General features: G+C 37.4%; 1 protein-coding gene across 3 annotated transcripts in view; it reads left to right on the top strand.

The window, feature by feature from the left end:
- Nucleotides 1-14,363, top strand: part of Cnx99A (Calnexin 99A) — an 86,317-nt gene extending 71,954 nt beyond the window's left edge. For all 3 annotated transcript variants that reach the window (XM_043410950.1, XM_043410952.1, XM_043410951.1), the window contains one exon: nt 11,583-14,363. In XM_043410950.1, coding sequence (XP_043266885.1) covers nt 11,583-11,693 — 111 coding nt within the window. In that variant the 3' untranslated portion in view covers nt 11,694-14,363. The remainder of the gene's footprint in view (nt 1-11,582) is intronic.
- Nucleotides 14,364-22,512: the final 8,149 nt, after the last annotated feature.

The raw sequence follows: 22,512 nt of genomic DNA on the forward strand, positions 1-22,512 counted from the left end.
CATAAAAGAACTTGAAAATTTGTGACGATTTTTTTTCGATTTTTCTCTTTCCATTGGTCTTTGTTGCAAGTAAATCCGTCCAGTAGATCCTGAGATATGTAACGTTAGTGATTTAAAATCCATCATTTCGGGATTTTCATTTTCTTAGAGACAGAGGGGCGTAAGTTACGCTTGTTTACATTTGAACTTACGTCCTTGGCACGATTTCTTACTTTTGTCACACTCTACGTCACGCACTACGCTGAACGCGGCTACCCCCTCTCTTTCTGCGTCGCCGAGCGAGAGAGACAGAGAATGGGCGCACAGCGGAGGCAATACCAGCTCCTGGTTTGCGCATAAAATATGTATATAATTATATAATATATATTTTATTTATTAATATTAATTAATAATAAAATATTATTATAATAAATATTTTATTATAATTAATATAAAATGATAATAATATAATGAAACAAAAAAATTGAATAATACGAATAACATTAAATAATAAATAATAAAAATAAAAAAATATAAAATTCTGGTCGACGCCGCTGGATTTTTCGAGGATGTCTAAGGCGATAGATCATGGGTTTTGGAGGACTAGGTTTAGGTACATTCTATCGTGAATTTCGATTTCTAGGTGGACGACCCCATAGTTTTTTATGTCCAGATATATTCCTCCATGGTTTTCGCGATCGAGGTTGACGGCTCCACAGGTTTCGATGTCCAGATATATTCCTCCATGGTTTTCGTGGTCTCGGATAATTCCTCTATGGTTTTCGATGTCTAGGTATATTCCTCTATGGTTTCTGATGTGCAGGTGTATTTCTCCATAGTTTTTAATGTCCAGGTGTATTTCTCCATAGTGCTTGATGTCTAAGGTATATTTCTCCATGGTTTTCGTGGTCTAAGTATGTCTCTTCATGGTTTTCGCGGTCGAGGTCGACGGTTCCACAGTTTTCGATGTCTAGGTATGTTTCTCCATGATTTTCGTGGTCTAGGATAATTTCTCCATGGGTTTTGATGTCTAGGTATATTCCTTCATGGTTTTCAATGTCTAGACGTGTTCCTTCATGGTTTTCGTGGTCCAGGTATATTCCTCCATGGTTGTCTCGGTGTAGGTAGATTCCTCCATGGTTTTCGTGGTCTAGGTATGTTTCTTCATGGTGTTCGTAGTCGAGGTCGATGGCTCCACTGTTTTCGATGTCCAGGTATGTTACTCTCGGGTTTTCGTGGTCGAGGATAATTCCTCCATGGGTTTCGATGTCTAGGTATATTCCTGCATGGTTTTCAATGTCTAGGCATGTTTCTTCATGGTTTTCGCGGTCGAGGTCGACGTTGCCACAGTTTTCGATGTCCAAGTATGCTTCTCCATGGTTTTCGTGGTCTAGGATAATTCCTCCATGGGTTTTGATGTCTAGGTATATTCCTTCATGGTTTTGAATGTCTGTACATGTTCCTTCATGGTTTTCGTGGTCCAGGTATATTCCTCCATGGTTTTCGATGTATGGATATGTTTCTCCATGGTTTTCGTGGTCTAGGTAGATTCCTCCATGGTTTTCGTGGTCTAGGTATGTTTCTTCATGGCTTTCGCCGTTGAGGTCGACGGCTCCACAGTTTTCGATGTCCAGGTATGTTTCTCTCGGGTTTTCGTGGTCTAGGATAATTCCTCCATGGGTTTCGATGTCTAGGTATATTCCTCCATGGTTTTCAATGTCTAGGCATGTTTCTTCATGGTTTTCGTGGTCTAGGATAATTCCTCCATGGGTTTTGATGTCTAGGTATATTCCTTCATGGTTTTCGATGTCTGGATATGGTTTTCGTGGTCTACGTAGATTCTTCCATGGTTTTCGTGGTCTAGGTATGTTTCTTCATGGTTTTCGCAGTCGAGGTCGACGGCTCCACAGTTTTCAATGACCAAGTATGAAGGACCACGAAAACCATGTTCCTTCATGGTTTTTCGTCGTCCTCCTTGGTTTTCAATGTCTAGGCATGTTTCATCATGGTTTTCGTGGTTCCGGTATATTCCTGCATGTTTTTCGATGTCTGGGTATGTTTCTCCATGGTTTTCGTGGTCCAAGTTGATGGTTCCACAGTTTTCGATGGCTAGGTCTGAGTTTCCATAGTTTTTGTTCTCTAGGTATATTTCTTCATCATTTCCGTGATCTAAGTCGATGACTCCATACTTTTCGATGTCTAGGTATGTGTCTACATATTTTTCAATGTCTAGGTATATTCCTCCATGGTTTTGGATGTCCAGGTATATTTCTTCATAGTTTTAAATGTCTACGTATGTTCCTTCATGGTTTTCGTGGTCCAGGTATATTCCGTCATGGCTTTTGATGCTAGGTCAACAATTCTATAGTTTTCGATGTTTGGTTATGGTTCTCCATGGTTTTCATGGTCTAGGTCGACGGTTCCATTGTTTTCGATGTCTACGTCGACAGCTCCATGGTTTTCGATGGCTAGGTATATTTCTCCATGGCTTTCGTCGTCCTGGTATGTTTTTTTATGCTTTTCGAGGTCTAGATCAACGGCTCCGTAGTTTTCAATGTCCAGGTATGTTTTCCCATTGTTTTCGTGGACTAGGTTGACGACTGCATAGTTTTCACTATCCCGGTCGATAGCTCCATAGTTTCCGATGTTAAGGTGAATTTGTCCATGGTTCCCGATATGAAAGTCAATGGCTTCATAGTTTCCGATAGTGTGGTGAGTTTTTCTAAGGTTTTCGATATCTAGGTCGTCGGCTCTATAGTTTTCGATGTCTAGTTTGGCGACTATGGGGTTTTCGATGTCTAGGTGGATGCCTTCGTATTTTTCAATATATATTCGACAATTTTATATTTCCCGATATTTAGGTAAACGGTGCAATGGTTTACGATATATTTCCTCATAGTTATCGATATCTAGATCTGCGATTTAATAGTTTGCATTGACGAGGCAGGTTCAGACGTTACAGAAGACCATGAAAAAATATCACTGGACACCAATAACCATAAAGCTGTGGTCTTAGACATTGAATACCATGGAAACATCTCCTTGGACATTGCAAACCATTGACAGTGTCCATGTCAACATGGAATCCATGAATGAAAAGAAGATAGTTTCAAAAATCATTTTTCCAAGTAAACAAGTGGAGCTTTTCAAAAAAAGGAATAGAAAATGAAAATATCATCCCATTGCATAGGAATTTCTCAATCTTTCATTGGGAAATTCGATTTGCTGAATGGATAATCAAAATCGTCACCATTATTGCTTGTAAAAGGTTTCAACTCACATGAACATAACCGCACAGTTTTCGTCCGTCTACATAGAAAAATTGGCCGTGTCGATTGCTTTTGGCACATAGAGAAAAGCACTCAACTTGAAACAAATCGTTTTAAAAATTTTCGTCGAAGACGAGGAATGAATTTTTTTTCTTAAGTAAATATTGTCACGCCTCTAAAAAATAAGCTAAATTAGAAAAAAAATAATTGACAAAGTAAAAAAAGAACGCCAATTATTAAAAGGTCGCGACCGTAGTTTCCAATAATTTTCTATATCTGCATTATCAATAAAAAACTTCAAAATATAAAAAAGAATGACATCGTTTTCTGAAGTTGACAAATACAGTGAATGAAATACGATTCCTGTATAGTTGTCACGCCTCGCAAAAAGAAGTGAAATCAGTAAATATTAAAACTTCAAAAAGTAAAAAAGGCACGCCAAGTATTAAAAGGTCGTGACCGTCGTTTTAAATGATTTTCTATATTCGCATTGTCAATAAATAAATTTTAAAAAATGTTTAACTGTGAAAAAATATGAGATCTATTGTAACATATACAGTGAATGAATTACGTTTCCTGTAATAATTCTGAATTTTGGAAATAAAAAAAAATGAGATCATTTTCTAACGTAGCCAAGTACAGTGAATGAATTAAGGTTCTTGTGGAATTCATTCGTGTACACTTTTAGCCCTAATCCCTCACTTATTTAGAAAAATTTTCCAGCAAACGTCACAGAGCAACAAAGGTTTCTCGACTGATTCTGCAATTATTAAGAGATCATCATCTGTTTTTATGCTAGCTCGGGTTATAAACTTAAAACAGTTTACGCGTACAAGTGCATGCATTGTATCTATACGATGTACTGCACAAATTCATTTTCAACATTACACACAAGCTTGGCGTGCATGGTTTTCAATCGGAAGCTCGGCGAAGGAATGCCTCATCCGTCCATATATTTGAAGAAAACTTGATGATCCTCTCATGTAATTGTTTTTTAATTTGCCATCCCTTTTCCATCCAACTATTTTATTGAGTAGTTCGACGTGAGATCCCGCGCTGTGTACACAAAGAAAAATATCTATTCTTGACTAGTTTGACTGATAAATTCATTACTCCAAATGTTTCGTATTCAACGCGTTTTCTTTTCTCAAATCAATGTTTACACAGCTTACTTCTTTGTTCATCCATTTCAATACTTGTGTAATTCATCCAATCATCTGCCCATTTGGTAAAAAAAAGAGTGTACGGACAAACGAGTGAAAGTGACGCGTGGATAAATTAAAATGCGTATGGGCATGAAAGAATGGCCGTATCTATCCGTACAAGATAAAGGCATGTAAAGGGATTGATTGATTTCATTTCTTTATCCGTTCGTTTAATTGTTCAATTTTATCCACAAATTTCACCCATCTGTATTATTTACCATATCGATATATAACAGGGCCCCTCTTATTTTATTGGGGGATCGGTTTTTTTCACACTCGTTCATACAATTCTAATTAATTATTGTTTTCATAGTAAATTTGAACAATTGTCTCTTCCCGAGCTTCCGATTGAAAACCATGCACGCCAAGCTTGTGTGTAATGTTGAAAATGAATTTATGCAGTACATCGTATAGATACAATGCATGCACTTGTACGCGTAAAGTGTTTTAAGTTTATAACCCGAGCTAGCATAAAAACAGATGATAATCTCTTAATAATTGCAGAATCAGTCGAGAAACCTTTGTTGCTCTGTGACGTTTGCTGGAAAATTTTTCTGAATAAGTGAGGGATTAGGGCTAAAAGTGTACACGAATGAATTCCACAAGAACCTTAATTCATTCACTGTACTTGGCTACGTTAGAAAATGATCTCATTTTTTTTTATTTCCAAAATTCAGAATTATTACAGGAAACGTAATTCATTCACTGTATATGTTACAATAGATCTCATATTTTTTCACAGTTAAACATTTTTTAAAATTTATTTATTGACAATGCGAATATAGAAAATCATTTAAAACGACGGTCACGACCTTTTAATACTTGGCGTGCCTTTTTTACTTTTTGAAGTTTTTCACATTTTACAGTTATATAAAGACTGAAATCGAATTTATACATTTCGCACTGATCGGAGGAAAATGATAGTTTGCTTGCAGCGGGAAGGGCGGAGTGATCCGGAAAATAATTGACAAAGACACACAATTGAAATGAAGAATTGTTAGCTTTTTATTCTTAAGCCACTTTTCAACAATTATTAACAGAATCCGGGAAAATTAATCACGCTTAACAAATGAATATGAAAAATAACAAGTTTATCGCGAGGAGAATTTTACCAGGCGAAACCACGAATTAAACCAAAAGACGGGAGACATAGTCGCAAATTCACAATCACACGGTATTTACATATTCGATCGGAGACCTACATTCACTATAATCTATCTCTATATCTATCTTCACTATAATCTATCGAGCCTGTATTTTCTGTCACGGTTCTACTCGCGGTCAGAAATTTGTTAAAGATGGAATTTTCCTGTTAATGAAATTTTCGGCAGTGAATAAAACACCGAGCCTCTGATATTCGGTTACTGGGCCAGGCTATTTCCCTTCGCGTACACAAGAATCCCCGATCCACGCACTGTTTCTCACTTATATTTCCCCACACGTATTCCCGACTTTTTCCGACGACTTTTACTAAACGAACAATTACTAAGCCAAGTTTGAGATTTTCGCGTGTGGCCACACAATTTGCGTTTCACTGATTTTACAGTTTTATAATTTTGGGATCTTATTTCAAGCTATCGGAACGCAGATTATGGTGAAATAAAATTATGAAGACCAATTCAATACGTGGCGGAGACGCCGCCGTGACCACAGATTTCTTGGGTCGTTCTCGACAAACGATTGATCTCTAATTTAATCTTCCTGTTTTGGAAAAGAAGCGAAAATAACAACGCTACAATATTTCTCGGGAATAATTCTTTGGAGCGAGAGTTCACCGAACGACACGAAAATAAAAGATTGAAATTACGGGGTGACAAAGCTCTCGGGATCGCATGTCTAGTCCGCTCGATACTTCACAAAAATCTGAGGATATCGATCCTCGTTACGGGACGCGTTACCACCCCTCTTCCCTAATTTTCAACTGTCCAGTGACAGGTGCGTCGTATCAATTTTTTCTAATGGGCGTTAGACGGGGCCCCGAATTTTCGCGGGACTAATTATTTAATTTTCAATGATAGTATTTTGAAGATAATAACCCCTAGCCCGAGAATAACGATGATTACGATAAACGACGGCGGAAGAAGAAAATATTCCGATTCTCAATTCGGATTTCGATCGAAGATCCTGAAACTCTAAAAGGTCTGACGCCCTTCTAGACGGAACTCCCCTGAGTTTTCGGTGTAGCGATGTTGATGACTCCTTGCGGATTTGAAAATTTCGATCTGCTCGAACTTTCGGGAATATTCTGTAGCGAGTAACGTCGATGTTTCGGGTGTTTTCCCCTCTCCTCGGAATCTTTCCTTCGTTTTATTTTGTTCGGGAAACGGTCAAATGTATGAGCCCCGCTCGAAATACAGTTGTAACGACGATTAGCCTTCCTTTGGATCCCAATTCCAATCAACCGAGAATTATTAATATGGAAATATATAAAATATAAATGCGTGATGAAATACATGTTTCCTTCCCTAATCTTTGTCCTACAGAATCTTTACGTACTTGATGCGTGGCCGAAGTATTGAACAAAATATATGGGAAAACGTCTTTCTACGTTCTTTATTTTTATCGTCATTTGCGACGAAGGGATATCGAAAATAAAATCGTCACATTGGATTCACTTGGAGTCACTGTGTTGCGAAAAAACTTTTACTTTAGCTGTTTGGACTGAAGCACACTTATTTTTTTCAATAAAGGCTGTTCAGAAAAATCAGAAAAAGAATTTAGTATGTCTTCAGAGATCAACAATGTAATCACCTAAAAAAAAATTAACTAAATTAGCAGAGGTCAAGTAAAAAGTCTGCCGGTTTCACATGGAAAACCTCATATTATTCATACACACAGTCTTGTGCAGGAGTATCATGCACTCTGTGGTTGTTGTATCCATATTATCGAAAAAAAAAAAAACATAATGAAATGGAATGAATACAATTTTGACTTAAGAATATGAATCAGCCCCCTAATCGCTCCTCACAATTGAAATTTTTTGACACCGTTAGTCCGATCATGAAATGGATCAGCCCATGCAGGACGATGACAAAAAAAGGCTGGTTCATTTTTTATTTTGATGGGACGAACGGTGTGAAAAAATTTTTCTTTCAAAATTTACGGCTATTTCTCTTGGACTCACGGTCGCGATATACCGACTGATCCATGCTCTTAAAGACGGCAGAGCGCTCCAGTTTAATCAAATGACAGTTTAGACAAATATATAATTCATATTTGATTTATAAAGTTAAAATAACGACACGTATTTATTTAGAAAACAGGAACAATTTTATGTTTAAAATGCATGAGCGATGTTTGCATTGACATTTCAAACCGGGGAGGCTAAAATTCGTGGTACTAAATATTTTCAGGTTCTGGTCACTAGTTCACGCAGCGTTGCCATATTCATTCAATCGCGACTCAAAGTTTTTCATGTCATCATACCTTCTTGATTAAATATTAAGATAGAACGGCACCTCTTTTGTGAGGCAGGCGGTGAGAGGGGGGTGCTCCTATGCTTTTAACATGAAAAGTCCCTTGTCTTACCAACTGCACGTGAATTTAGTTTCTGGTTTTCAATTTACATGGAAATATGATAATTGTGTACTTTAAAATGAAAGAATAATTATTTTAACCATAACATTCCTAATTTTGGCGAAAAAACTTCTTGTTTTATATTTCAAAACATCAAACATTTGGTTTGACAGTAGCAATGCAGGGTTACGGGTTCAGTTTTTGACTGTTTGTCGCTCTGCTCAAACTCGAGGGTAAGCTGTAAGTCGAACTTTTATATATAAGTATACGAGAGTGCGTTGATCGATGTGACGTTGCCGCGTTTGAAGCTGTGTCCGCAAGAAGAGAGACAAATATCGTTTATTAATTTTCTTTTGCACATTGCAGATAAACGGTACGATGAAATCACTGAAAATTCCGCGAGAGTTATCTTGACACTCGGTTCATATACTAGTGTTCGTTTTATTAAAAAGTGACTTTTTTCACAGTAGTTTTTCGCGTTTTTTTATGCTTTTCTATAAGATCCAATGTAAAAACCTAATTCAATTTTCTCAGAAAACGGAATGGTCGAACCCGTTGAAATTTCGCGAATAAATAGTTTACAAACTTTCGAACGTATTTGTCAATTTTCATCAAAATCCCTCTTTTTTGATATATGGTACCGTTCTACCTTAAATACTTTTCGGTGGGCAAGACGTTTTTTTTAAATCATTTATGGAGATTTAGTTTGTGTTCAGGCGTTGTTAGAAATAGTTTATCTTGGCGTTACATTGTCAAAATAATACCACAACTCATCGCCTGATCATCTTTCCCGTCTAACCGCATTTGAAATTATATGTATATTGAATCATTTTTTCCCCTGGTGTTTTGCGATGAAAAAAATTGAAAAAAATCGTGAACATTCTGAGTAGTCCAACTAATTCTATACATTTTTAAAAACAAAATTTTGCATTTCGGCTAACGTTCCAACCTTTTCAACCCTTCCAGTTATGCATTTTTCATCTGCATCAACTCCCATGAAAATTGGTAACCAGAAGTTTTTTGTATTGCTGATTACGAATCCGGCATAAGATATTCGAAATTCAAAATGGCGGATTCAATATGGCAGACGTGAAATTCCAAATACTTATTAATTGTTCTAAAACTTTGTACCCAAAGGTTTTTGGGGGCGCTGATTACTAAGCTAGCATTAGATTGTGAAAATTCAAAATGGCGGATCTAATATGGTGGACGTGAAGTTCCAAATACTTGTTAATTTTTCTAAAAACTTGTACTTGGAGGGGTTTTCGGGGTCGCTGTGTTACATCCAGAAGGGACGAACGCAGTTAATATATATGTTTAATTAGGCGAATTCGAGAATGCTAAAAGAACAAGAATTTATGCTGCCACCAACCTACACGGCGTGTAGGATTTTCATACTGTTTAAAAGCAAAATTTGAATTGGCCTATATGATGCCGTACGGGCCCCGGAATAGGTTGATGGGATCACTCAGAGGTTCAATTAATTAGATTTAATTAATTAATGAGATAGACGAGAATTACGAGTTGGAACAAAGATTTTGAGTTTATTGGTCTGAAATAAGGTATATAGTATAAATCCGAAGGTTGAATTTTGATATTACAGAGGATTAATATAAATATTTGTTCGAGGCAGACGTATATCACAGACACACACACGCACAAACACACACACGCACGCGCGCGCACACACACACAAATAATCGAAGGTTTACAAATGAAGAGATATAAATTTTGGAAAATTTTAACACTATTAAGTCGCGAGATTCTTCGCGTGGTTTGACGGAACCCAGACTTATGACCTCTATGCGGTTCACCTGTATAATTGTACCAAGAATTACTACCCCGCCGCGAGCTAGCTGGATTATAGAGCTATCCACAGGGACGACCGAGAATCAAAATCGAGCAAACGGAACTAATGTATAAAAATCCTCGCCACGGCAACGAGAGCTCGAAAGCGATCGTCGTGACGGGGTTTTCAGTGCATCTCAGCACTTTAGTCTTTAAATTATGACTTTAGTTGTTTCCAAGGGTATCCACGAGCCACTTCGGAGGTCGCGATTAGGCGATACCGAATCGGCGGATTCCAAGCGGCTTCTTCGATTTGCAATGGTACAAGGCAACGTGTACTGACCGTATCAAGGACGTTCTAGCAGTTTTAATGAAAGAAACATATTAACATTGAGAGGAATCGTTATCAAGTCTCGCATTTAATGATGACTAAATGCGGGACGTGACAGCTGATTATGAATCCGGCATTGAATTTTGAAAATTCAAAATAGTCGATCCAATATAATAGGCGTTAAGTTTTATATATCTTTCTATTCAATATTTCGGCCTCAATTTATTCTTGAGGGATTTCAATTAGAATTTCATTATTTCTAAATTTAAGATGGCAGATTTAAGACCGTGGATGAAAAATTGAAAAAATTAAAAATCTTTGATAGGACAACGCGAAACTTGTTCCTCCGAGGTTCTTAGCAGTCCTGGTAATGAATCTCAAGCTAGAATTTTGTAATTCTTCAATCCAAAATCTTGGATCCAATATTGTTGATGAAAAAGTATAGAAAATTATCGAAACTTGTTCCTCGAACGATTTTTTTTCTGTCACGAAGTTCACATTTTTTGACGACGCATTTGGGGCTCTCTTTTAGGACCCGGAACTAACTACGAGGATGTGGAGAGCATCTAATTCCACTTTTTTTATCGTTTTTTTTTGTTTTTTTGAAAATTCATGTTCGTCATATTGGATACGTTATTCTGAATTTCAAAAATTGAATGCCGAATTTCTAATCAGCGACTTTAAAAACTCCTGAGTACAAAGTTTTAGAAAATTTAATAAGTATTTGGAACTCTACGTTCGCCATTTGGGATCTACCACTTTGAACTTCAAAATCGAATGCCTGATTTGTACTCAGCGACCTTGAGAACCCGTGAGTACCAAGGTTTCAAGAATTGATAAGTATTTGCAATTTCTCGTCCGCCATATTAGATCCGCCATTTTGAATTTTCAAAATCAGACCTCATATTCATGATCAGCGACTATAAAAATCCCTATATACCTATTTTCAGTGAAATTGGTTTAATATTAGAGCTTTGCGGTAATTTTTTATTGGGTGGGACCGTAGCAGTCCCACTGTGACTGGAATGGTTAAACAATTTCAGCCTTATTTTGCTTTTTGAATGTGCCTATCTTTCCGGATTTTTCCATCTTAAAAAACCTAGTACTAGGCATCTAAAATTTAATCAACTTCCGAACGAGGAATCTCAAGAAGGATCGTTCGAGTTTCACTTTGATTTTTGGAAAAATAAAGTGTTATTTTTTTCATGACCTAGAGTTTTTTCTTGGAATTTTCAAAAAGGCAGATTTTTCACGAGGTGGCTAAAGACCGTTAGGTTTGGAATATTTTGTATCAAAAATAAAAATTACCTTTTGTTTTATTCTATCGGCCAAAACTATCAGATTTTATCAAACATTTTTTGTATCATCATTCCTGGTTACCAAAACCCTATTTTTCTTACCAAATCCGAAAATGTCCTTCAAGGATTTTTTAGATTGAATTTTATTAAATTCATCAGTTACGATGAGTTTTCTATACAAACATCTTTGTTGCAGAAACAATCGTCGATCGTTGCAGATGGACCACGACGGAGGAAACCAAATAAAGAATTCATAGAATCGCAAGAGGAGCTAATGGAAAAAACGGGTCAAAGCAACGTAAAGTAAATCTATTGCCGTCGTCTCGAAGCTCTGTAATATATTCACATTCCACACCAGATACACATCTCATTGATGATCAATATGATGGAAGATCATAGTCTATTATTATTATTATTATTATTACACTATTGCGATTACAATTTTGGTCTTTGAAATACGAAATTACGTGTTTTTAACTGTGAAAAGGATCTTTGGGCTAGCGGCATCACATTCCTTTAAAAAAATGAAACGAAAGGACCGAACCGTATCCGAACGCTCGTATCTTTGGAGCAACATCACAGATGTTTTCGTTTTTCACTTTGCCATAACATTTTTTGAAACTTTCTCGATTTTCCAATGTTGAAAAAATGATCGCCTGACTACTGCGTTCCAAATTAATTTTCTTCCTACTCTTGTAAACTTTAACATCTTATCTTATATACTTTTCAACCAATACGGAAACCATAGGCACCTTCGTGTCTAAAATAAATCATACATGTATTCTTCAGAACTGAGTGCCATGGTTTATCCAATAAAATTGATTCTAATTTCTATCAACAACAGATTGCTTGGTTACATCGATTGATAAAGAGAATCGTCTGTTTACATCGAACATACACATTGCCTTTCATGCTCTAGTATGGATTTTGATCCTTTATCACTTTTCGAATAATTATCATTCAGTTTAGATAATGCTTACTCTGTCATTATTTCGCTCCCGATGAAAATGAAATGGAAATGGTTCTACTTTCTGGATGTTCAAAAATGTTTTTATCATTCAGTTCACGATCATGTATGCCTCATAGAGAAAGTTGAGTTAGGCTGAAAAAAAATGTAATTTATTGAAAGTCGTGCATTACAATTTCTACGGAAATCTGACATCCACATCACGCAGATTCAATAGGTAGGGTCTTAACTACAGCGACCAGCTGTCCATGCATATATATATATATATATATATATATACATATGCCCTTTCATATAGATATATCTAATGGGCAATTAACGCACGGGGCACTTGACCGCGGTAAAGTTGGGATCCTATGTTTTAAGAACGATCGATCATAATTTCGAATTTCATACATTAGTGAATTTTTATTGAGATGATTGAATCTAATTAACTTTTCTTTTTTCTCATAGGCGCAAGTAATCGGGTCAATATTTCACGAAGAGTTTTTTCATCTTTTGCACCTTTCAAAAAATTTTCTCAGGTTTTACCAATGCGATATTCAGATGTTTATACTTTTTTCAATTCAACAAATTTTTTTTTAATTTCTTTGAAGCTTCTGTACATATCGCGAATAAAAAAATATTTCCCTTAATTTCTTGAGAATTTAACGGAAATTTCACTTTTTTAAATTAAAATCTTTCCAGAAAATTATTAGACTTGTCCCCAGTGTCGTTCAGATTATTTTATTCTACTGCTAAAAATTATAATGGCAGCTCGACAACTATATATTATTTCTTTATTCTAATTCCATACTGTAGGTAATAGTACTATTCAAATACATCGCTATTCATAAACGTCTCCCCTGAAAATAACTGTATGTGTAATTAAACTGAGTTCAGAAATAACTCTATGTTAAATCATCTTTTCCAAACCATTTTTATGTTGAGTCATCTCCATTCATATACAACTCTATGCTTAAATATTTGCAAAAAAATTTCTATCGAGATACAACTTTATGACTTTTCATTTTTATTCACGTACAATTCCATTCCGATAAAACTTGAATCATGAAATGATCGACAATCAAGTCGCGTTGCTATATTCGGTGAATGAATTCATGAGGGTAATTTATCGAATATAGCAAATTCGATGAATATATCCTCATTAATTCATTCACTCACTGCTATATTCGCTGCTATTCATTCATCGAATAAAGCAGAGCGACTTGATTACCGATTATTTCATGTAACGTTTTATCAGAATGAATTTGTACATGATTAGAAATGAAAAGTCAGAGTCATATCGTAATAGATATTTCTTGCAAAAATTGAAGTATAGAGTTACATATATGAATAAAAATGACTATACATAAAGATGATATGAAAAGGATGATTTACCATAGAAATATTTTACAAAGAGTTGTTTCTGAACTCAGGTTAATTACTCATACAGTTATTTTCAAGGGAGATAATTATGAACAGAGGTATAATTGAACTGAGCTAACACCCATAGAGTTGATTGAGGATAAAAAAATAATACATAGATTTGTCGTGCTGCGAACCCTGATATTCGAATATCGTATCAAATTGAAGATTTCAGTTAAGCCTCTAAATTCTTGTTTTTCCAACTCAGATGTTGAGATAGATTTTTTATTCGGAACTGAAACATTCACTTAGACACTAAAAAATTGGTAATTTTACATTATAATTTTTTGCAACAGTAAAATAACCAAACGTTCCTGGAGCGATCTTTTTAGAAGTCCTAAATGGAAGATTATCTTTTTTCGTGGAGTATTGGCCTTAACACTGGTAACTATAAAGAAACAACAAAGTCGAATTTCTGTGGAATCCATTTAATGAATACGTAGTATTATAGTTATGTTATGAAAAATTGTTGATCACCAATTTAGCACTTGGAAGGCATTGAGAGTTTGTTTCAATGTCTAATCACTTATTATTACAGGATAGCTAAAAAATTAAAAATAAAGATTGAGGCTATAATAAAATTTTATTGAATCGTGAAATGTATTTATGTGTCTTACTCCTTCAGTTATTTCACACCCCGTGTTATTGAATACTTTTTTGCATCTATTTTCATATGATTTCCTTGCTCCCATGTGATTCCTGAGACAATATATCGGTGCGCACTAAATGCACTAAATTTTCCAGGCGTAGGTACGAGATCGGATACGGGAATTCTAGACCACCATCATATATTTCAGCTTCTTGAGCAATAGTGAGAAGCTGAGGCCTGGAAATCGCGCTAGGATCAGAGCGACCGTTTATCGCGCATCCGATGATAGATATGTATTTTTCGCATGCGCCGATATAGTTTTCGATTTGATCAATGATCCGATTACTGCAATTGATTATCGTCAAATTTTAATATGCGATGGTAGTCAAGTTCGCGATTTCGCGTAATTCCGTGTGCATCTCCGACATGATCCGGTACACGTCCTTGACGCGCTGAACTTCTGTGACGTGTTCATTATGCAGGTCTTGAAGCTTAAGCCGGCCATACACGCTACGGTATACCTGACAGGTTTGCCTGTGTACTTGTGCCTGTACAGGTCAACCTGACGCGTAGCGTGTATGGGGCATCGAAAGACATCCACAGACACTCAGATCCACCGCATGGTCAGACCCGAAAAAATTGATTTTCGATTTTGCTCCGGTCGCTTGCGCAGGTCAAAAGACCTGCACAGGTCTGTCGCCATACACATTCCGGTCAACCTACGCAGGCACAACTGCACAGGCAAGCCTGTCAGGTATACCGTAGCGTGTATGGCCGGCTTTAATTTCCACGATATGCATTTGTTTATCGCGTAAATGGATGGTCTCTTCTGGTCAACAAACAACCGGTCGATTTGGCCGGATAGAAATGCGGCGTCTTCCTGAGTCGCGGTACCGAACAGTGATTTACTGATACTACCGATAAACCCGAATAGAGCCGCACGTTTTTTTATCAATTTTAGAGGCTTACTGGCGACTTGTAAATCTCGTCGGCCGGTGATTGCCTAGAGTTCAGCCACCATGTCATGCGCGTGGTTCAGACGAATCAGTATATAGGCTTTTCGGAGCAGTTTTTTTGCGTCTGAAACGGCTATTATATCGTCGACACTCCTTTTCAATTCTCTCGATGTTATCGATCTCATTCGGAATGGCTGCTATGAATTTGTAGTTATCGATGTGCCGCGTAATTCACCAATCCGTGCGTTGTACGTGCATGGGACCTTCATGTTCATAATATAGACCCGCGTTACCATCGAATTTGTTGATCCGGTACGAATTTTCTTGCAATGAAGTATAAGAAAATGTACCTCCGAGGAGAAGTAGTACCCACACGCGTCCCGGCATCGTTTAGCGGATATTCAAACAGATTTCCATGCATTCAATTTATTACGTAGCAAATTACTTTGTTCCTTGGCATATCAACCGGGATTTGATTAGATATATGTAAGAAACCTTGGACAAACTAATTGATTATGTTTCCGACTTTATTTTAATAACAGAAGTATTGCACAATGATATTAGCGGGTCGTGGTGGAGTAGTGTGTTCCACTCCGCGTCTCGTTCAAATCTGCCTCAGTCCTTCTCGCCAAGACCCGAATCCGTTAGTGCTTGGACATGGGGCCCCATTGTTCAGGGTGTATAAAAATTATGTGTCGCCACTTCGCCAGGTGATTCTCGAGGTCACGTTCGGCAAAAATTACCCCTTAACATGAACCCGCAAAATTGACCTTGACCCCGAAACTCAAGGTCAAATTTTTTTACTGGCTTCAAAATTTCTACTAATGAAGAGAAACAAAAGTCAGAAAGAAACCATGGGTCGCAAATGAGCCCATCACTCAGAAAAAAGGAAATGAAATATTCATAGTTCGAAAATATGAGTTTGCCTGAGCGTGGAAAGGAGAAACTCAATAATAACTAGTTAAGGAAGTTGAGGCTGTACAGTCATTTTTTTTATCCAAAAGTTATGACCTGTACCTTTCAAAAGTTAGGCCAGTTTACAGTTTGGCAATGTTGCATACACTTTAAAGAAAAGTTGGGGAAAAAAAACGAAAAACTGGTGAAAGCTCAGTCGAAAACACGAACGGTGACGATCCTAGCCTAAAAAAACTGCACGGGAAACAGATTATTATTAATATAATCTCAGCAAATCTCCTAATAAATCTGAAAAAAAATTGACATTATTCAGCAAGCCTCGTTCATGTTGCCCAAAAAATTTCATATTTTTAGCATCATTTTTAACGGAGATATCACTGAATGTGTCTTGACTTCCATAAGATTACATGTTATTTGGCTCAAATTATTATTGATTTTTCTCAGCAACGACGCTCCTAAACTGTCTGAAAATTTAACCGATTTTTTTTTACACTTCACTTTATAAGATGCACTCGGTTTAAAAGCGATGACATCATTTTCATTCTAATGCCTCAACTTCCTTAAGCAACGAAATACAGCCTTCCATCACTTAGCCAGTGGATTCCATAACTCGAAAAAATGAAAACTCACCGTTGTCCGACTCTCACCACGAGGAGGTGGACAGATAGGCACATGGTGACTGACAACAGCTGTTAAGGCCACTGTTGCCGCACCTTTGAGAGTCGTGCGTGCGATTGGTTGGTTGGTTGGTTGGTTGGTTGGTTGGTCGGTCGGTCGGTCGGTCGGTCGGTCGGTCGGTCGGTCGGTCGGTCGGTTGATTGATTGATTGATTGATTGATTGATTGATTGATTGATTGATTGATTGATTGATTGATTGATTGATTGATTGATTGATTGATTGATTGATTGATTGATTGATTGAATATATATTGAAACGTAACGCCCGCGGGGCGGCCCGAACTCGCTCAAACGACCGACATGTCACGCGAACTAAAAACATCACGGAGCGATGGACAAGCGTGCGTCCCAACCGGCAGCCACCTTAGTTACTGGCTCAAAGGTCCGAGCGAGCCGGCGGGCAACGCTCTGAACAGCGCCACTTGACGAAAAATCACACTAAAATTATATTCTTTTATTTTAACTGTTTTTAAGCTTTTTGTTAACCAAAATGAGCGTAACTAGGCTCAAAATGTCGGGAAAAATGGCCGCTATTCAGGAAAATTGATGAAAAGGTTAAATCTTCTAGAAAATTTGTACTATTTCAAATAAAGCAAGACGCGGGCTTACGGTGCATGCGCGGGGGAAAGCGATCATGGGCTATAGGAACCCGAACGTGACTTTTCCCGATTTTCTGAATAAAATTGAATTTAACAATACTAAATAAAACAATGAAGCCAAATGGTACAAATAATTAAATAATGTCAATTGTTATTACATTTTTATTATTTGAAAATCACGCTGAGCTGTAAATCATAAAAAGCGGAATTCGGCACATCGGGCAAAATAGCGTTCGGCCAATAACAAGGCGCGAATCATGGTAGATTCCAATAGAGAACCAATAGAATCAATAGAACCAATAGAACCAATAGAGAAGCCCGTTACAAGAGAATGCGCAGAACGCGTCCGAAACTCGAAAATTCGGCGTTTGAGAGATTTTAGAGTGGGGAACGCTGTATAAGAGTCGGTGCACGGCTCATTCGGGAGGCAGTCCACCCTACCTCTAGAAACAACTCAGATCTCCTGGAAGGACTCTCCTAACCTCAAATAGAAAAATACATTCTATTCTAGTACAACCTAAAAATCCTTTTTTCTATTTTTCCTTTGGATGCCTGTGATATTGGTGAGACTCGGCGACGTATCGATCCCGTAGTCCAGGGTCGACTCCAAATAACCTAAAAATTTCCGAATTTTCGTTGCACGCACGTGTCTTTGAACATTGGTGCCATTCGACGACGTTTGAGGCCCGTGGTCTAGCACAAACTTTCTATCTTTTCCACCTATCTTTTTTGGGTTTATTGAGATTAGAAGCAGTAAATAATTGATTGTATGATTTATTTTTATTAAATTCAAGATTGTTTTGAAATTATCCGAATTGGTTCGGCAAAACGAACCAATTAATTTAAGAATTGATAAATAATTTAATAGTTCCATAATTCGTTGTCCATTTGGGCCATCGTACGACACTCAAGTCGAAATAAATCGTTTAACAAATTCTTATCAAACAAAAGCGAATAAAATCAAATAAAAGCATTAATTCAAGAGGCTGTGGTATAAAGTTTGTGTAGCTTCAAAGCGATTAAAGAAACAAAATTGTAAAAGAATAAGTGTACAACACTCTTGAATTGACAGGAAGCGTAAAGATCCAGACTCAAGCGGTTAGGCATCCAGGACATCGTCTGTCAATCAATTAAAATACCGAATCCCATTTTTCTAAAAAATCTCATGCAAAGCGTGCAGGAAAGGAATATAAAATAAGCGGGAACACGACAAATAGCTCAAGCGTCTTTTATTGTACAAATAGAAATAAAACAAATTTGAAAATTCAGTCAAAGATTTTCATGCAGAAAGATGCTCCGTTTTTCCGGGTCTTTACGTAACAATATTTGGCGCTGGAAGTATCCATAGTGCAGTTTAAACAATCGTAAATTTTCAGTGGAAAAACAATAAAAATAGAATAAATTTAAAAAAAATAGTATAAAACAGAGATTTGATGGAAAATAACATCGAAAGGCTATAAATACGATTAAAATAACAACGATGAGGGGTAATCTATACTCAAATGTTAACATTAATTATTTAAATTACTTAAATTAGGATCTTCACGCTCAAACAGATACGTAAAGAGACGAGACTTAAAATTGTTTAAAGTTTAAATTAAGCGTATTTCAACAGGTAATTGATGCCAAAAGTAGATTGCCACCAAGACGAACGATTTTTGAAATGTAGCCGTACGTTGTGTCGGTATATGAAAAACATCTCTCATACATCTACTACTTGAGCGATGAGAGAAGGAGCAAAAAGTTCTCACAAATACGAAGGAGCAGCACCACTATCAATACGATACGTCATTATACTTATAAAATAGAGTCTTCTCGACTTCACAGTAAGTCATCTCAGTTTCCTACGATATGGAGTGACATGTTCATCTCTTCTAAGATTAAATATATAACGAATGCCAGAATTTTGTATTATTTCTAATTTAGAATTTAAATCACTCGTAAGATCATTATAAACAACATAACAATAATTGATGATTGGAAAAACAAATGAAGTGACGAGCATAGTTTTGACAGGTTGTGTCACAAGGTTACGAGAATATCTCAAACGATGGAAAACAAAATTAGCCCTGCTCGATATACTGTTGACATGCTTGGTCCAAGATAAATTTGAAGTCATGACAACACCAAGGTTGCGTGCTCCATTGACGTACGGAAAGGTGACACCATTAATGACAATAGGTGGCAGAAGACCTGTATAAATAGTATTGATGAATTTATTACTACCAGGTAACATAATCTTAGACCTACTCAAATTAAGTTTAAGTCCATTGTCTATAGCATAATTGAAAACAGCCTGAACATCGTGAGAAATGCGATCAAGTTTTGTTACTAGGGCTGAATCAGGGCATTTTTGATAAATTTGCGTGTTGTTTTGCCCGAACGTGAAAACGAGAGGGCTGAGAGGGAAATAACGAATATTATAGTTACTAATCTCTCAGATAAACAAATAAATAATAGAGAAAAAGGGAGAAAAATAAAATAGTAGATGTTCGGAATAGCTATTAAAGCGCTAGGCGCACCTATGACGGTTGCTAATATTCAATATGGAATTTTAGGTTGATTGATATAGGTCAAGACACAAACAGAAAGTAAAAGTAACACGTTAGCTTGTTTATTGAAGAATCCGAATTGGGGATTTAGATTACAGACGAATAAGATCGCAGTCAACTTCCTCTTGTTTACAATCATAAGAATTATGTGAAATAAAAGGTGATACAGATTGGACTTACGGGTCGATGTTCTACGCGTAATCTGAGACGTGCTGACGCAGGGCGTTGCGGGTCTCCTCGAAGACAGTGTAGTCGGCACACTCACGTACACAAATCGCGTCGTACAATCGATAAATTTGAGTATATGATATATTGAAATTATATTGCTGGAATTTTACTATTAGTACTTTGAAGGTTTGGATATATAAATGATCGATTAATGAGTTCTTATTTGCCTTCAAGAAGTAAAGAAACGCTGCACCTCAGTGCCTCACTAACCCTCGGGCAGTGATGCTTGATCGCGAAGATTCGAAGACGCGTAACTATTAACTATCTTGCAAGAACCTGGAACAAGACTCGGACTCAAGGTAGAGATACCTGAGGAGCTCCGCTTAGACCGAAGATTAGCGAAAGACTAATTAATTTTGGTTGCCGATTCTCTATCGATGCTTCCGATATTAGGAAATTGCAGAGTAAGAATTTAAATTGTTGAGCAATTGCGTATGCAAAAATATAAAAGTAGGTCTAAGTGAGCGGGTGTCTTTCCGGATTCTCGCAATGAATTACGAATTTCGTTTACGTTGCTTAAAGGTTAGGGAACTTGAAATTTGTAGATTCCGTGAAATGAGTTTCGCAATTGACTAAAAGAGGTTAATTTCGTATACTAGAAAGAATTCGGTTTCACAAGAGGAAGCGATTCGCACTGAAGGTTTCGGAAATATACGATTTAGTCATAAAATACACTTATAGTTTAAACTATCTAAAAAATAATTTATAAATAAATGGCTCGGCCATAACATCCCCCCCCTTGAATTGAAGTGCGGGAATGACGTTCGCGTGCTTCACGTGGCTCGTCCCCGAGTCACAGATAGTTTAAAGATGTGAAGCGTTTTAGGATACTAGAGTAATTTCGAATTTTTCACGCTTTGGTAACGGTGGTGCTGCACGGGGTGGTTCTGCAGGTAGTCGCGGAGGATTCACGGCTATCGGTGGACTGATGATATCCTTAGGATTGAAACGTGGTGAGCGACGTTTTGGTGTGCAGCATGCCAGACCACAGTTGAGAAGTAGAGATAACAGGTTGTTCCGAAGTGCGTAAAGGAACAGTCCAGTTAACGCGGCTAACGACAATCCTAAGCCGCTGAAAGTCCATGTTTGTGGGTTATGATACCATCTTGCAGGCTTGCTTTTCGCTATTTCCTTCAGGTGGTTTTCGGCCATTTTAAGGCTAATATCTGCAAGATGTAGTTGGCCGTTTAACGATGTAGTTTTAGCGGAAAGAAAGATTGGTGTTAATTCGTCCGTTGCTTCTGATATAGTAGGCGAGAGGAGTAGTTCAGCTTCACAGGTGTCTGCCGTATGTATCTCTCGAAGAGCAACCTTTATAGGGCATATATATGTATCTGACTGATGGTAACATTGCTTCAGATATTCTTCATCAAAGGAGAAGAATTTGCTTCGTTCATTGCTCAAAGCGAGATATGGTTGGTTTGGTTGAACATAAGCTGTTCCTTGATTCATTTTAAGGCCAGATTGATGCTTCAAACATGGATATAGTCGGTATAGTTGGAAGGGCGACTGTTCCAGAAGTGGCACTGTCAGGCTGATCAGGAGTAGGCCATTTCTATATTTCGTGCTTAAATGGCTGACGGTAGAAATATCCGTCGTATGGAGATCCTTTAGAGAGATAGGGAACTCGAGACTCGTGTTGCTTTTTATATGTTTCGCAGCTTCAATCAATTGGTCCAGGGAGAGCAAACTTGGATGGATTAGTCCTCGTTGTGCTTCACGTATAATGTCGTGGAGCTCTTGTAGTTTCCTAATGTACAGGTCTGAGGTATCAAGAGACTCGGTAGAGTCTCGGGACAAGTACATTGACAGCCCTGTCGTCTGCTGGCCTGAGGTTCTCGCCGAGACTATCTTTTCTCTGAATAAAACGATTCGCGGTGGTGGGGGTAAAACTGGCATGTCATTTTCTGGCATTGCGGAGCTCAAGAAATGTTTTGTTAAGCGAAAATTAGTTTGGAGACTAAATTTCAAAATCTCTTTCGAATGAGCCCGAAACCAACACGATCAGTAGCGTAATTGCTGAGAAAAAACTTTGCACAGGCTCAAGATTATGCAAAAGTTACTAACACATTTAGAAATTTGACATGTCTGTATATAATACCATCAAAGGCCTCATGTCCCTCGGTCTAACTTCGCGGCGGTGTCGCGGACTGACGTCACATGCCGAGAGCTCGAAAGTCACCAGCCGAAGTTTCACGTCATGTTGACGTTTGGGGTTATGATGTTACGAAGTGC

Source organism: Venturia canescens, chromosome 2 (genome assembly GCF_019457755.1).
Source record: "Venturia canescens isolate UGA chromosome 2, ASM1945775v1, whole genome shotgun sequence".
Lineage (NCBI taxonomy): Eukaryota > Metazoa > Arthropoda > Insecta > Hymenoptera > Ichneumonidae > Venturia > Venturia canescens.